Here is an 18,308-nt window from a genome sequence, read left to right on the forward strand (position 1 = left end):
GACAAATAGGGCTCCAACAAGTACTTGAGTCTGTTATTGACGACTCAAGTACTCGCTAAAGGGAGGTAACTCTAATTCATGTACTTTGTTATTTTCAATACACATGTCGTACATAATGAAGGAAAGGCACCTTATAATTTAGGCAAACAATCTAGGCTACAAGAGAGAGCTGGTGTATCTGTTAATGCAAAACAGTTATTATACATAACAGACATTTTCAGGTATTCAGAGCTCCAGATAAGCTTTTGGTGTTGTGGGTATTTTACCCATGCATTTTAAAATCATTGGGTATCAGTAATTCTATCTGGGTATTCAAATTTCTGTTGCCCACTAGTTTTTACACATGTGGGTACTTAAGTTAAATATTTTTAAACACTATTCATCTAGTCCCTGCAAACTGGTGTTGTGTGGGTTCGAGAGCTTTATAGGACTTAAAAATACCATGATACTTCCACAAGAAAGTGTGATGGCAAATGATCATGATGTAACTGTCATCATGGAGTTTGGCAAGGTTGACGGAATGCCCGTTTATAATTTCAAAATAAGTTGCTGATTTGCTAATCCAATACACAGAGTTACTTCACAACATTTTGATGATACACACAAGTTTTATTTTTGTAGCGTATCTGTAATGTTCGTTGCGTATTTGATACGCTTGGATTTTATTTTACTGCATATTTCTGCATTTCTGATGCATATTTTATGCAGATACGCAGCTTATCTGGAGCTCTGGGTATTGTGTATAATATCTGATAAATGCAGGTATTATATATAATAACTGATTGTACACCAACATTGCTCACAGAAAAAATGTGTAATCAGTTATAACATGTGTAATGTACAAAATAGTATGAAGCAAACTCTTGTGGTACATTGTTGTGTTAAAATGAGGAATGAAAAGAACTTTGATTCTTTATTAATGCAATCAACATAATATCGTCACATTGCCATTACAAGAGAGCAAATAATATCAAGATTTATCAACCGTCTTTGTTCGTGCAGGAACCGCTTGAGTGGCATCAAAAATTACACATCAATCGTGCTTTAAAGCATTTGCATCTGTCACTTTGGTATCTGTTGGTGCCAGCGCTATTGCATTTAATAAATTCTTGACCTCCATATTTGGATTCTCTCTGTACAGAAACTCTAAGAGAAATGGCGCTGTTAGTTAGTTTCGTTTGTTGTTTAACGCCGCACTCAGCAATATTCCAGCTACATGAAGCATTTTGTCTGTTGTTTAACGCCGCACTCAGCAATATTCCAGCTATATGACGGCGGTCTGTAAATAATCGAGTCTGGACCAGACAATCCAGTGATTGACATCATGAGCATCGATCCATGCAATTGGGATACGATGACATGCATCAACCAAGTCAGCAAGTCTGACAACCCGATCATGTCAGTCGCCTATTATGCATTGTTAGTTAGTTTACATATCGTCCACAGTGTACAGTGATGTCGGACATACATCAAATTATTCCTAAAGTACTTGATGTTCAAAACATCAGACTTGACAACAGTGGTACCTGACATTTCTCCTTATCTCTTGCACAACACCACTCTATTGAAGACGTCACTTAACACACCTTAAAGAGTCAGAGCTCCAGATAACATTTTGAGCAATTGAGCTTCTACTCTAGGGTTTCTATTTTAATTGGGTTATTACATTTTTCATTGGGTAACCAATATTTTTTCACTCATCTATTCATCACTCTTTTGGGTTTTTCCCAAAATTAGTGAACATTTTAAGATTTTAAAAAAATGAAATAATGTTTTAGATGTATATAACTGTTTTAAATATAGGCTTGACCCGGAAAGTAATTAAGCACGTAATTGTGTTTCGGAAATTATCTCCTTTGTACGTATGATGAAAAAGCTTCAATGGGAATTTACGTGAGGTGTTTTTATAATTTGAATTTTGCATTCAATGCATGCGTTTCTGTACGCAAGTTAATTGAAAGAATTTGGGTTTTGAATATGTTCTTGGTTTTATTTCATGCAAATATGCAGCTTATCTTTAGCTCTGAAAGTGTTTTCAATTGATATTTTTAAAAAGCCCATATCATATTTATCACTCAATAACAAATTACACAAAGAGGCGTTAACTAGTTTCTTATAACGTGAGTAACCTTTCTTATAACGTGAGTAACCTATGAAAACAACACAAAGGTTAACTACTATACGGTACATTAACATTCCAATGTCAATTCAGAAATGTCAATGAAAAGTTCAGTTATTATGTATAACAACTGAGCGAATCAGATTGACATAAAACAGTAAACTTCGTTTATAACAAATACACACGAACTGTATATATGCTCCTTACAAACTACAGTTATAACTAGAATTAGGGCTCCCTTTGAGTTTGTTGTGTCCGTAGTTTTCTGTACCCGGAAATTTACGGCATTTTGCACAAAAACTGATTATACGTCCTAACTGTATCATATATACAGAATAGCAGTGATAGTATTTCTTCACTTCTGTAATTCTGTCTACCATCAAATCACATACAAGCTGACATTCTGACAGACAACTTCTCGTAAGACTGCTGCAGATAGATTAGAATGTCTGAGGTATTTTAATGTACGTCAGTGTCATTGCCTTGTATTTACGTTTAATTTAAGTGATATATCATTAGCTTTTATTCGCTAGAAAAAGGGACTCTTAATATTCATTTATTCATAAAGAAAATTACGATATCAAAAGGTTCTTATTACTGGGTACACGAGCACGAGTCAAGTTTCTACCCCTGCGTACTCAAGTCGAATCATGAGACCCTGTTGATGTGCTATTGACAAATAGATCATAAGTTTTAAAATGTATCATGTTAATACATGTCATAACAGTTACACAAAAGCTGTAGTGCATGTTAAGCCATCCATGAGTTTCATCCTCATTCTATTATAAGTGACAGTGTGGCTCGATTTAAGGAACTTGATTTACCTTGCACCAGGTGCATGTTGACATGAAAAGCAAGTTTCACAAAACCAAACCAGATTGGTCCCATAAAATCTAGCTGGTCTGCTGTTAGTGTCACATAAACTGATGATACATTGTTGTGAAACATAATAGGAATATGTGCACATAATCTTTAAGTACCCACAGTTTGGTGACGTCAAGCCAAAGACAGCATGACAAATTACATGTAACACAGGGATTAGTGATGTAGTATGGTACTTTATAGGTACCGAGTGTGTTCAAAAATTGATTTTGTGTGGACACAAATTTGAAATATATTGACATGCACTTGGTTCATCTAGACATAAATATTAGGTTGTGTTTTTCAATAATAGGTTGCACTGGTGCATGTTTTATGTAGCTAAATCGAGCCCTGGCTAAATGTAACACCTCAATATTGTCACGAATGAATAGGACCATGTGCCCATGATCTTGAAGTACCCACAGTTTGGTGACGTCAAGCCAAAGACAGCATATCAAATTACACATAACACAGGGATTAGTGATGTAGTATGGTACATAAACTTTATAGGTACCGACCGTGTTCAAAGATCGATTTTGTGTGCACAACTAAGGGTTAGACAATTTTTTATATATTTTACATGCACTTGATGTAGACGGAAGGTTGAATTTGCAATAATAGTTTGCACTTGTGTGTGTCACAAATAGCTAAATCCTAAAGACTGTGACTCATTCGTAACTTCGTTTGAGAAGCAATGACACCATTTTCACCACCCTCATCTGTAACTTCACACAGAATTTCTTGCTTGCGAGAGTAATTTGAATTCATGTCGGCCTCTAGTGTCATGTCATTTGTATCCAGTCACAAAGCTATGGTCGAGGGTAGGCCCTCTAGGAGTACAGGAGCTGTTGTCACACTGAATTTGATACCTCTAGAACAGAAGCTGTTGCCACACTGAATGTGATGGCTCTAGGACTACAGGAGCTATTGTCACACTGATTTGATGCCTCAAGAACAGAAGCTGTTGCCACACTGAATGTGATGGCTCTAGGAGTACAGGAGCTGTTGTCACACTGGATTTCATACATCTAGGAGTACAGGAGCTGTTGTCACACTGAATTTCATCCATCTAGGAGTACAGGAGCTGTTGTCACACTGAATTTCATACACCTAGGAGTACAGGAGCTGTTGTCACACTGAATTTGATAGCTCTAGGAGTACAGGAGCTGTTGTCACACTGAATTTCATACATCTAGGAGTACAGGAGCTGTTGTCACACTGAATTTGATAGCTCTAGGAGTACAGGAGCTGTTGTCACACTGAATTTCATACATCTAGGAGAACAGGAGCTGTTGTCACACTGAATTTCATACATCTAGGAGTACAGGAGCTAGTGTCACACTGAATTTGATACCTCCAGGAGTACAGGAGCTGTTGTCACACTGAATTTGATACCTCCAGGAGTACAGGAGCTAGGGTCACACTGAATTTGATAGCTCTAGGAGTACAGGAGCTAGTGTCACACTGAATTTGATACCTCCAGGAGTACAGGAGCTAGTGTCACACTGAATTTGATACCTCCAGGAGTACAGGAGCTATGGCAACTCTGATAACTCAAGAACAAGCAAATTGGGAAAATAGTTGTGACATTGTTCTAATCTTCATGGATTTCTGAGGAACTGGGAAATTTGAAATACAAATCAGGATTGTTTATTGTCTTTTGATGCAGTCCTAGGATCGAATATTGACCTCTGAGGGGGCCTGAGACAACATTGTATACACTACACTGACATTGAATACACTACACTGACATTGAATACACTACACTGACATTGGATACACTACACTGACATTGAATACACTACACTGACATTGAATACACTACACTGACATTGTATACACTACACTGACACTGGATACACTACACTGACATTGAATACACTACACTGACATTGGATACACTACACTGACATTGTATACACTACACTGACATTGAATACACTACACTGACATTGTATACACTACACTGACATTGTATACACTACACTGACATTGAATACACTACACTGACATTGTATACACTACACTGACATTGAATACACTACACTGACATTGGATACACTACACTGACATTGGATACACTACACTGACATTGTATACACTACACTGACATTGGATACACTACACTGACATTGTATACACTACACTGACATTGAATACACTACACTGACATTGGATACACTACACTGACATTGGATACACTACACTGACATTGTATACACTACACTGACATTGGATACACTACACTGACATTGTATACACTACACTGACATTGAATACACTACACTGACATTGGATACACTACACTGACATTGGATACACTACACTGACATTGTATACACTACACTGACATTGAATACACTACACTGACATTGGATACACTACACTGACATTGGATACACTACACTGACATTGTATACACTACACTGACATTGAATACACTACACTGACATTGGATACACTACACTGACATTGGATACACTACACTGACATTGGATACACTACACTGACATTGTATACACTACACTGACATTGAATACACTACACTGACATTGGATACACTACACTGACATTGGATACATTACACTGACATTGGATACACTACACTGACATTGTATACACTACACTGACATTGAATACACTACACTGACATTGTATACACTACACTGACATTGGATACACTACACTGACATTGGATACACTACACTGACATTGAATACACTACACTGGCATTGGTTACACTACACTGACATTGGATACACTACACTGACATTGGATACACTACACTGACATTGGATACACTACACTGGCATTGGTTACACTACACTGACATTGGATACACTACACTGACATTGTATACACTACACTGACATTGGATACACTACACTGACATTGGATACACTACACTGACATTGTATACACTACACTGACATTGGTTACACTACACTGACTTTGGATACACTACACTGACATTGTATACACTACACTGACACTGGATACACTACACTGGCATTGGTTACACTACACTGACATTGGATACACTACACTGACATTGAATACACTACACTGACATTGGATACACTACACTGGCATTGGTTACACTACACTGACATTGGATACACTACACTGACATTGTATACACTACACTGACACTGGATACACTACACTGACATTGTATACACTACACTGACATTGTATACACTACACTGACACTGGATACACTACACTGACAGTGTATACACTACACTGACATTGTATACACTACACTGACACTGGATACACTACACTGACATTGTATACACTACACTGACATTGTATACACTACACTGACATTGTATACACTACACTGACATTGAATACACTACACTGACATTGTATACACTACACTGACATTGTATACACTACACTGACATTGTATACACTACACTGACATTGAATACACTACACTGACATTGTATACACTACACTGACATTGTATACACTACACTGACATTGAATACACTACACTGACATTGTATACACTACACTGACATTGTATACACTACACTGACATTGTATACACTACACTGACATTGAATACACTACACTGACATTGGTAACACTACACTGACATTGGATACACTACACTGACATTGAATACACTACACTGACATTGGATACACTACACTGACATTGGTTACACTACACTGACATTGTATACACTACACTGACACTGGATACACTACACTGACACTGGATACACTACACTGACACTGGATACACTACACTGACACTGAATACACTACACTGACATTGAATACACTACACTGACACTGGATACACTACACTGACATTGAATACACTACACTGACATTGGATACACTACACTGACACTGGATACACTACACTGACACTGGATACACTACACTGACACTGGATACACTACACTGACATTGAATACACTACACTGACATTGGATACACTACACTGACATTGGATACACTACACTGACATTGGATACACTACACTGACATTGAATACACTACACTGACATTGAATACACAACACTGACATTGAATACACTACACTGACATTGTATACACTACACTGACATTGAAAACACTACACTGACATTGGATACACTACACTGACATTGAATACACTACACTGACATTGGATACACTACACTGACATTGAATACACTACACTGACATTGTATACACTACACTAACATTGAATACACAACACTGACATTGAATACACTACACTGACATTGGATACACTACACTGACATTGGTTACACTACACTGACATTGGATACACTACACTGACATTGAATACACTACACTGACATTGGTTACACTACACTGACATTGGATACACTACACTGACATTGAATACACTACACTGACATTGGATACACTACACTGACATTGGATACACTACACTGACATTGAATACACTACACTGACATTGGATACACTACACTGACATTGGTTACACTACACTGACATTGGATACACTACACTGACATTGAATACACTACACTGACATTGGATACACTACACTGACATTGAATATACTACACTGACATTGAATACACTACACTGACCTTGGATACACTACACTGACATTGAATACACTACACTGACATTGGTTACACTACACTGACATTGAATACACTACACTTACATTGAATATACTACACTGACATTGAATATACTACACTGACATTGAATACACAACACTGACATTGAATACACTACACTGACATTGAATACACAACACTGACATTGAATACACTACACTGACATTGGTTACACTACACTGACATTGAATACACTACACTGACATTGGATACACTACACTGACATTGAATACACAACACTGACATTGAATACACTACACTGACATTGGTTACACTACACTAACATTGAATACACTACACTGACACTGGATACACTACACTGACATTGTATACACTACACTGACATTGGATACACTACACTGACATTGGTTACACAACACTGACATTGAATACACTACACTGACATTGGATACACTACACTGACAATATTGAACATGCAACAATGTTTGTTTCTGTGTTTGATTGGTGTTTAACATGTTTAATGCCATTCTCATCAATATTCCAGCTATATGACGGTGGTCTGTTCATAATCGAGTCAGATAATCAGACAATCCAGTGATTGACATCATGAGCATTGACCCATGCAATTGGGATTGATGACATGCATCAACCGAGTCAGCAAGCCTGACCACACGATCCCGTTAGTCACCTTTTACGACAAGCATGGGTTGCTGGAGAAACATTCTATCCTGGACCTTTACGGGTCGAATACACAACACTGACACCATTGATTACACTACACTGACAACATTGAGTACACTACACCGACAACACTGAATACACTGGACTGACAACACTGAATACACTTATCGACAACATTGAATGCACACTGTCAACTCCCTCCCTCTAGAGTACTCAGTATTGAGGCACTGTAAGACTAGGAAGGACTCCCACTGCTTCACCAAGAGACCAATTAGAAACAATATCCTGTTCCACCCTATTAACAGTGACATTATTACACCCAGATGATTACCCCAACATGGGGGTAAGTGAGGGTGCCATCAGCCATGTACGTCCCCAAGCCCTGTGTGACAATCATCCCATTATCAGCTGTGTCACACATTCACGCTGTGATCTGTGACACCTATTAGCAGTGATTAGATTGGAGTTAAGTGAGGAATTATCATGCACCTATTTCACTAAACCAGCTTGCAGGGATTTATCTCAGATTCTAAACTTAGTGAACATGGCAAGCAATTTTGGAGGAAATCTTTTTTTATTTTGTTCAAAATTGGGATTAAATTTTTTTTATTTTTTTTTTTAAATTCAGAAATATCTTAACATTGCCTTCTGTGTGATAATGTAAAACTAAGTTTTAATGCCTCCTGCACTTTAATGACCCTGTTGTCAGGGATATACATGTTACCTCTATGAGCCATAACCAATGATAACATATTAACATAAATGTGCCACACACTTGGGACTGAATATCGGCCTTTGAGCAGTTGAAGACAAATCCCTGACTAATGTGGCATGTGTATTCTAAAGATGGGAACTTAAGTGTTGATCAACCAATGACCCAATAGACAAAAAGTCCCCATCCAAATGGTCCATGAATGAGGAATGAATATCTGCAGTTGAAATAATTTATTAGCCTCAAAACCAGACAAGATCCCAACGGATGATAAATATAGTTTAGGTCTAGCTGGCTATATAGATTTGATCAGTATGAGGGCAAAGACTGAATCTAATTTAGTCGCCTCTGACGACAAGAATGGGATTCTGAAGACCAATTCTAATGCGGATCTTCACAGGTTAAAAGGGGGGGCAGGTAGCCTAGAGGTTAAAGCATTCACTCATCATGCCGAAGACCCGGGTTCGATTCCTGACATGGGTACAATGTGTGAAGCCCATTCTGGTGTCCCCCGCCATGATATTGCTTCAATATTGCAAAAAGTACAACCAAAGTCACTCACTCACGGGTTAAGAAACCTAGTGTAAGTTATCAGTTCATCTGTCATACTGGGAGCAATATACACACTTTGTTAATTTCATCACTGTTTTTGATAGAGCTGAGTATCGCCTGGTATCTTGCGATACAATTCGTATCACGATGCAGACTGGCGATACTACAGGAATCACGATACACCACGTCAAATGGTAGGAAATGATAAAATCATTCAAATACAGCTCTAATTTCTAAATCCCCCTTTCTTCATACATTTATGTATTGAAATCTCAAAAACTTTAACAAAGAAAACGAGAAAAACAAAACAGTCTTAAGCATGTTAAGAAAAGGGATGGTTATTAAACGTAACAGTTAGTCAGCGGCCCCCATCTACCACATCCTTGTGTTCTGCCATGCTTACAGGTGGCGTTGTGCTACTTGTCATTATGGGAGGCAACTCTATTAATTCTTGTTCTATTTATAGCATATCATGATCTCACAAACTGATGATTCAAATATTGTGCGTACCTAAGTATTGATAATATCGTAGGTACTGATGAATCGTGTCAGCCATAGTTTATAACTTTATTACAATAAGCAGATAAAAGACGTACAGAGAAAATACAAACATGCTGTCAAAAATTCTCCTGGGTGATGAACTTGCTCACGGTTAAAGTTGCAACTAGACCTTTGAACGGATGCAGAATTTACTTAGGCCTAACATACTTGTGTTATCCCTTCTCTGGAGCTGTGTTCAAAGTACTGTCCGTCAACTAAATTTGATGTTAGATCACATGAAGAGCATTTGCAGACAACTACTCAAAAGAAATTGTGGATTGCCCAATTTCATTCATATTTCTATGGCATGACAGATTAACTATAGTGATATATGAAATTGTGAGTGAGTGAGTATGGTTTTACGCCGCTTTTAGTAATATTCCAGCAATATCACGGCAGGGGACACCAGAAATGGGCTTCACGCATTGTACCCATGTCGGGAATCGAACCCAGGTCTTCGGCGTGACGAGCGAACGCTTTTACCACTAGGCTACCCGACCGAAATACTGATTCCACTTTTCAAGAATTTTGAAAATTATCTTCCTCTACTTTATTGAAATGTCACTTTTCACTACAAATCACTGGGGGTGTTCTCAATCCCAAAACACTATTCGAAAAAAGACCAACTATGTTACAACTCCAGCAATTATGTAACTGCCGTATGATCTATGTCCAAAAGAAACTATGTGAATTTGTTAACTCTATAATGAAAATTGTAAAACTTCCAGTTAACCTCTGTCCACCGAAATGTTAACTGTTTGTACCTCATATGTCGATGCACTCCGCCTGAGAGAAATAGTGCTGTGCTGTTCAGTCTTCCTACAACTCATTTCACCCAATTATAATTTGAAAGAGACAGTTAAGTGATATTATGGAAATATTTGATAATTATTTATACGCTTCATTAACGATTAGAAGAAAAAGTATTGCCAGGCAAATAAACATGGATTGTATGATCCCCACGGTGTATTGAAGATGTCAGTGAATGAGTGAACTAAAAGTACCCACACCCACATTCACACACAGCTGCTGCACTTGAACAAGTTAAGCGGTGCTGTTTGCTAATGAGCTTCTGGCTATGATAGCAACACAACAGTTTATCTAAACCTGCTCCGAGTGTAGGCTGTATGACAGCAACACAATAGTTTATCTAAACCTGCTCCGAGTGTAGGCTGTATGACAGCAACACAATAGTTTATCTAAACCTGCTCCGAGTGTGGGCTGTATGACAGCAACACAATAGTTTATCTAAACCTGCTCAGAGTGTGGGCTGTATGACAGCAACACAACAGTTTATCTAAACCTGCTCAGAGTGTAGGCTGTATGATAGCAGCACAACAGTTTATCTAAACCTGCTCAGAGTGTAGGCTGTATGATAGCAGCACAACAGTTTATCTAAACCTGCTCAGAGTGTAGGCTGTATGATAGCAACACAACAGTTTATCTAAACCTGCTCAGAGTGTAGGCTGTATGATAGCAGCACAACAGTTTATCTAAACCTGCTCAGAGTGTAGGCTGTATGATAGCAACACAACAGTTTATCTAAACCTGCTCAGAGGATGATATTCAGTGAGAATTCCAAAATTGAAATAAAAAAATCTCTAATTATGTTATTTAGTAATTACCAATGTTAGCTTTCTGATTTGTATTTTTTTGATAACCTGGCCAATAAAAAAGAAAAGGTTTGGTTTTACCTAAATGCATAGAGTGTAAAGTAAAATCACTTTTGAATTTAAATAAAATACATTAAAACATCCCAATTTGGAACAAATTAACCTTTTTATTCAATTTTAAAAAGATCTTTATATGCTTAAAATCTTACATAATTCTGTGTATCTAATACTTATCAGTGAGTCGGTATGTTAAGATTTTGTATATACAATCTGGTCTTATTACTAATATGGAACCTTTTAGAAATAAAGTATCTGGAAAAATCATCAAAACAAGAAAATCTCGCTGATTAGCCCAACCCAAGCTATACAACACTTTTGGAAAATATTACAACAGATACACCCTGAAAATCAATGACGACAAAATGGCAAAAACTGTGAAAATAAATACACTTCTGCCGGACAGGCATCTGTACTTCGGCTACCAGCTGAGAATGTTTCAACCACTTTCAATAACCCACTCTTAAAACACAAACAAAAAAGAAGTGTCATGTGAAATCTGATATCAATCTCTTGCAGCCAAGCCCGTTTTAGGGTTATCAAGTTTCGACAACTGTCCTAACATTGCTTTGCTTGGGCGGGCTTAAATCAAAATGCATTTTTGTATCAAATTAAAAAGTATTGGAGAGATTTATCATTTTAAACATGTCTGAAAACACACTGCAGCCATGACGATCCGCATATATTTAATTCACCGTTAATTCAATTGTGGAGGTTAAAGCATGCAAATAACGAATTGCCCGTTCAGAGCTCAATGACCCAACTTTCGTTCTTTCGCGCCACTACTTTTGTCAATACGTAAATGGCTGTGGATGTACACACAAAGTTTGTTATTTGATCACGACAGTTATGGCACCTCATTGCATACACATGTAGCCAACGTCATTGTGGATGAAGATCATGCACCTACCTTCCTTGTCAACTCCGCGCAGTGAAGTCACAACCAACAATACAAGTACGATATTTTACACACTCCAAGAAAAAACTGCCCCTGTCAATGAAGTCCACGTGACTAATTCTAACCAATGGCGCTGAGCGAGGGTTTGACAGGCGTTATTTGTATTATAGCCTGTTCCAGGTTGAAGTGCACGGAGTTGAGTTGTTGACGGTGAGAATTAGACCGTAGCGTCAACATGTGTCCCACTTTTGCTTCTCGCGGATAGTTTGTCCTTGAGCGCCACCAATACAACCGGCTTCTACAGAAGTTGGTGTTAGAATTTAAATCAGTCTCCGGAAAGATGTAATTATGTATGACATTAATCGACGCACGTATTTTAACCACTCTCATGGATCGATATTGCCTTGCGATTTTTGTCACCGCAGCTCTAAATTTGAGACTAGTGTGATTTTGGGTGTTTCATTCCAGCATGTGTGGTATTTAGAATAGAGAGTTATGCAATATTGAGAACGTTGACACACTGACGCGACATAAGGCCTGTGTTCGAGACGCCGGAGATAAGGATTCCATATGGTTTTGTTTGTTTTTTGTTTGTAAATGTCTAAAAGAAGAATTTGGAGAAGTTAGTAAAACATTAAACAGACACAACTTTTATAACCCTTCACCAAGACAGCAGAATATCAAAAACAGTGTAGATGAAACAAATATAAAAATATATTATATAAAAGGAGGAGGGGGGGTAGTCAGCAGCAAAATGTGATACAGTTCAATCTCACCGTCATCCCCTCCCCCCCCCCCCCCCCCCCCCACACACACACACCGCTATAAATGTCCAGTTCCCCAGTATTTCATAGACAATATGTAAATCTTTTTCTTGTGTTACGTAACATATATATCACAGAAAGGGTAAGACGAATGAACAAGCATTTGGGCAGTGTAGCCATTATCACGAAGCACTGGAAGCCATAGTATTTGCATTGTAGGCCATAGTATTTATGAAACTCAGGCGAAACACGTACAAAACTCAATGTGTCAAGTGAATCATAGCGTCGAAAGGCTATCAACTGTCACGCATACCAATTAATGTTCGTGCTTGCTGTCTGCACAGACGCTGACTTAAAACTAAACATCACTAGTATATCTATATCTATAATTTCAAGCAATAAATACCCCTTCATAATCAATCGTTGACATTTTATGTATAATAATATCATCAAATATGTAATATTGATTGTTTTGTTTTTGTATGTGTCTACAGGAATGTAAATTATGTATGTCTGTATATATGTATATATGAATCATAATGTCTTGTCTTTTAAAATTGCATCTGTCCCGTAATGGAACGTTTCTGCAATAAATCTTATCTTATCTTATCTTAGTTTGTTCCTTGTAGTACATAAATAAGATTTTCATTATGTGATTAGTCATTAACTTCATATTTCACATTGGCTTTGTCGCTTTTTGTCTAACGAATTTTTTTTAAAGTTTTTCTTTTGTGTTCTTCCAAGCTGATACTCTTTTAACAAAGGAGGTGAAGAGTTCATTCTATTTATAGCATTGCCAGCATTGAATCACTCTTGTGTGATTATTGGTAATTAGAGAGGATTTCTCGTGTTTTTCTGACCTGATTTCGTCAATAATGGCTGCATTATGTAAAGATGAACACGCTCGATCACCGCCCAACACTGCCAAAGCAGTTTTGAATTTGGAATAGCAAGCATATGTAATACCAACACGTAAATTAAACTCAAAATCTTTTTTAAAAATAAAATATTTACAATCGAAAATGACCATAACAAATCTGGTTGAAATACACAATGGCTGAACTACCGTGCATATCGTCATGTGGCATTATACTGGGGTTGAACTACCGTGTATATCGTCATGTGGCATTATACCGGGGGTTGAACTACCGTGTATATCGTCATGTGGCATTATACTGGGGTTGAACTACCGTGTATATCGTCATGTGGCATTATACTGGGGTTGAACTACCGTGTGTATCGTCATGTGGCATTATACCAGGGTTGAACTACCGTGCATATCGTCATGTGGCATTATACCGGGGTTGAACTACCGTGCGTATCGTCATGTGGCATTATACTGGGGTTGAACTACCGTGTATATCGTCATGTGGCATTATACCGGGGTTGAACTACCGTGTATATCGTCATGTGGCATTATACCGGGGTTGAACTACCGTGCGTATCGTCATGTGGCATTATACCGGGGTTGAACTACCGTGTATATCGTCATGTGGCATTATACCAGGGTTGAACTACCGTGTATATCGTCATGTGGCATTATACCGGGGTTGAACTACCGTGCATATCGTCATGTGGCATTATACTGGGGTTGAACTACCGTGCATATCGTCATGTGGCATTATACCAGGGTTGAACTACCGTGCATATCGTCATGTGGCATTATACCAGGGTTGAACTACCGTGCATATCGTCATGTGGCATTATACTGGGGTTGAACTACCGTGCATATCGTCATGTGGCTTATACTGGGGTTGAACTACCGTGTATATCGTCATGTGGCATTATACCGGGGTTGAACTACCGTGTATATCGTCATGTGGCATTATACCGGGGTTGAACTACCGTGCGTATCGTCATGTGGCATTATACCGGGGTTGAACTACCGTGCATATCGTCATGTGGCATTATACCGGGGTTGAACTACCGTGTATATCGTCATGTGGCATTATACCGGGGTTGAACTACCGTGCATATCGTCATGTGGCATTATACTGGGGTTGAACTACCGTGCATATCGTCATGTGGCATTATACCAGGGTTGAACTACCGTGCATATCGTCATGTGGCATTATACCAGGGTTGAACTACCGTGCATATCGTCATGTGGCATTATACCGGGGTTGAACTACCGTGTATATCGTCATGTGGCATTATACCAGGGTTGAACTACCGTGCATATCGTCATGTGGCATTAAACCGGGGTTGAACTACCGTGTATATCGTCATGTGGCATTATACCGGGGTTGAACTACCGTGTATATCGTAATGTGGCATTATACTGGGGTTGAACTACCGTGCGTATCGTTATGTGGCATTATACCGGGGTTGAACTACCGTGTATATCGTCAAGTGGCATTATACTGGGGTTGAACTACCGTGCATATCGTCATGTGGCTTATACTGGGGTTGAACTACCGTGCATATCGGCTTGTGGCATTATACTGGGGTTGAACTACCGTGCGTATCGTTATGTGGCATTATACCGGGGTTGAACTACTGTACATGTTGTCACGTGGCAATCCGCGGAGACTGAACTACCGAGCACGTTGCTATCTGGCAATCCGCGGAGACTGAACTACCGTGCACGTTGCTATCTGGCAATCCGCGGAGACTGAACTACCGTGCACGTTGCTATCTGGCAATCCGCGGAGACTGAACTACCGTGCACGTTGCTATCTGGCAATCCGCGGAGACTGAACTACCGTGCACGTTGCTATCTGGCAATCCGCGGAGACTGAACTACCGTGCACGTTGCTATCTGGCAATCCGCGGAGACTGAACTACCGTGCACGTTGCTATCTGGCAATCCGCGGAGACTGAACTACCGTGCACGTTGCTATATGGCGATCCGCGGAGACTGAACTACCGTGCACGTTGCTATGTGGCAATCCGCGGAGACTGAACTACCGTGCACGTTGCTATGTCGCAATCCGCGGAATCTGAACTACCGTGCACGTTGCTATGTGGCAATCCACGGAAACTGGACTACCGTGCACGTTGCTATCTGGCAATCCGCGGAGACTGAACTACCGTGCACGTTGCTATGTGGCAATCCGCGGAGACTGAACAACCGTGCATGTTGCCATGTAGCAATCCGCGGAGGTTGAAGTACCGTGCATGTTGCCATGTAGCAATCCGCGGAGGTTGAAGTACCGTGCATGTTGCCATGTGGCAATCCGAGTAGACTGAACTACCGTGCATGTTGCCATGTAGCAATCCGCGGAGGTTGAACTACCGTCCATGTTGCCATGTGGCAATCCGAGTAGACTGAACTACCGTGCATGTTGCTATGTGGCAATGCGCGAAGGTTGACCTGCGTGTTGCCATGATATATTTGAATAAGAACAATTTCAAAACGAGCAAAATATGCTCATAATCATAAAAATAAACCCTGGAAATTATTCTTTTTGACAAGAAAAGAAAAATGTTCTTTTGAATAACAAGATGAAAGATATGTGGGTAAGGAATAATGTTTTTCATATTTATGTAATGTAGGGTCGTCTTACTCATCCACCAAATGTTGAAACTACGACTAGAGAACCATAACAAAGCCAACGATGTTTGCATATCACGTTTGGCATAATTATGATGTGAATATGTAATTAGCTTAAACGTGTTTGGAATATGGTCAATAATCCCTTTAACGTACGGTTTCAATGTGTATTAAATATTACTACGTGTTTATCATATCCATTTCCATTAGGCCTGGGGGCGGTCGGGTAGCCTAGTGTTGAAAGCGTTCGCTCGTCACGTCGATTCCCGACATGGGTACAATGTGTGAAGCCCATTTCTGGTGTCCCCGCCGTGATATTGCTGGAATATTGCTAAAAGCGGCGTAAAACCATATTCACTCACTCACTCCATGAGGCCTGACACATCTCAATACCACGTGGATTCTCAAAACCCCCCAAAATTTCCTTCAATTTTTGCAATCTCAGATGAGAACAACGTTCAATTATGTCAAAACCTTTCATTTTTCAACTTTGTAGACCACTACACCACACGTCACATTCATTCCTTGATCTACGTACACCACTATACCACACGACACATTCATTCCTTGATCTACGTACACCACTATACCACACGACACATTTATTCCTTGATCTACGTACACCACTATACCACACGACACATTTATTCCTTGATCTACGTACACCACTATACCACACGACACATTTATTCCTTGATCTACGTACACCACTATACCACACGACACATTTATTCCTTGATCTACGTACACCACTACACCACACGACACATTTATTCCTTGATCTACGTACACCACTATACCACACGACACATTCATTCCTTGATCTACGTACACCACTATACCACACGACACATTTATTCCTTGATCTACGTACACCACTATACCACACGCCACATTCATTCCTTGATCTACGTACACCACTATACCACACGACACATTCATTCCTTGATCTACGTACATCACTACACCACACGACACATTTATTCCTTGATCTACGTACACCACTACACCACACGACACATTTATTCCTTGATCTACGTACACCACTATACCACACGACACATTTATTCCTTGATCTATGACCTATGGGGCATTTGTCACTTAACGTGGTGACCATAGATATATTGATGATCTTTATGCATGAAGAATGTAAGCCTCGGGTCCATGTTCATACAGGTCCATACGATTATTGACCATAGATGTAATTACATTTCTGTCAGGTTGAGGACAGAAATCTGAAATCTAAGCTTATGTCATCTGCTGAGAAAACAATATGTGAAATCCTGGACTTTCTCAATGATAACACATGGAATATCTTGCTTAGACAAGAAGTAGGAATCCACATAGGCAACAAATATTCTTCCCAGTATGTTGATCTGGTTCTTTATGAATCGGAACTTCTTGGATTGGCATGACCAAAACATGGG

General features: G+C 39.2%; 1 protein-coding gene across 2 annotated transcripts in view; it reads right to left on the reverse strand.

Annotated features, from left to right (window-relative positions):
• LOC124147337 (excitatory amino acid transporter 2-like) overlaps window positions 1-12,754 on the reverse strand; it is a 94,897-nt gene extending 82,143 nt beyond the window's left edge. Inside the window, exon 1 of one of the 2 annotated variants that reach the window (XM_046518016.2) lies at window positions 12,634-12,754. Coding sequence is in view for 1 of the 2 variants with exons in the window: in XM_048402455.1 (XP_048258412.1) it covers window positions 2,944-3,007 (64 nt within the window). In the remaining variant the exon portion in view is untranslated. Of the gene's footprint in view, window positions 1-2,943; window positions 3,066-12,633 lie in introns of those variants that run through there. The other variant, XM_048402455.1, reaches the window with a different exon arrangement.
• Between the last annotated feature and the right edge of the window lie 5,554 nt (window positions 12,755-18,308).

The sequence above is a fragment of the Haliotis rufescens genome, unplaced genomic scaffold (genome assembly GCF_023055435.1).
Source record: "Haliotis rufescens isolate VD_foot unplaced genomic scaffold, xgHalRufe1.0.p SCAF_26, whole genome shotgun sequence".
NCBI classification, from domain to species: Eukaryota; Metazoa; Mollusca; class Gastropoda; order Lepetellida; family Haliotidae; genus Haliotis; species Haliotis rufescens.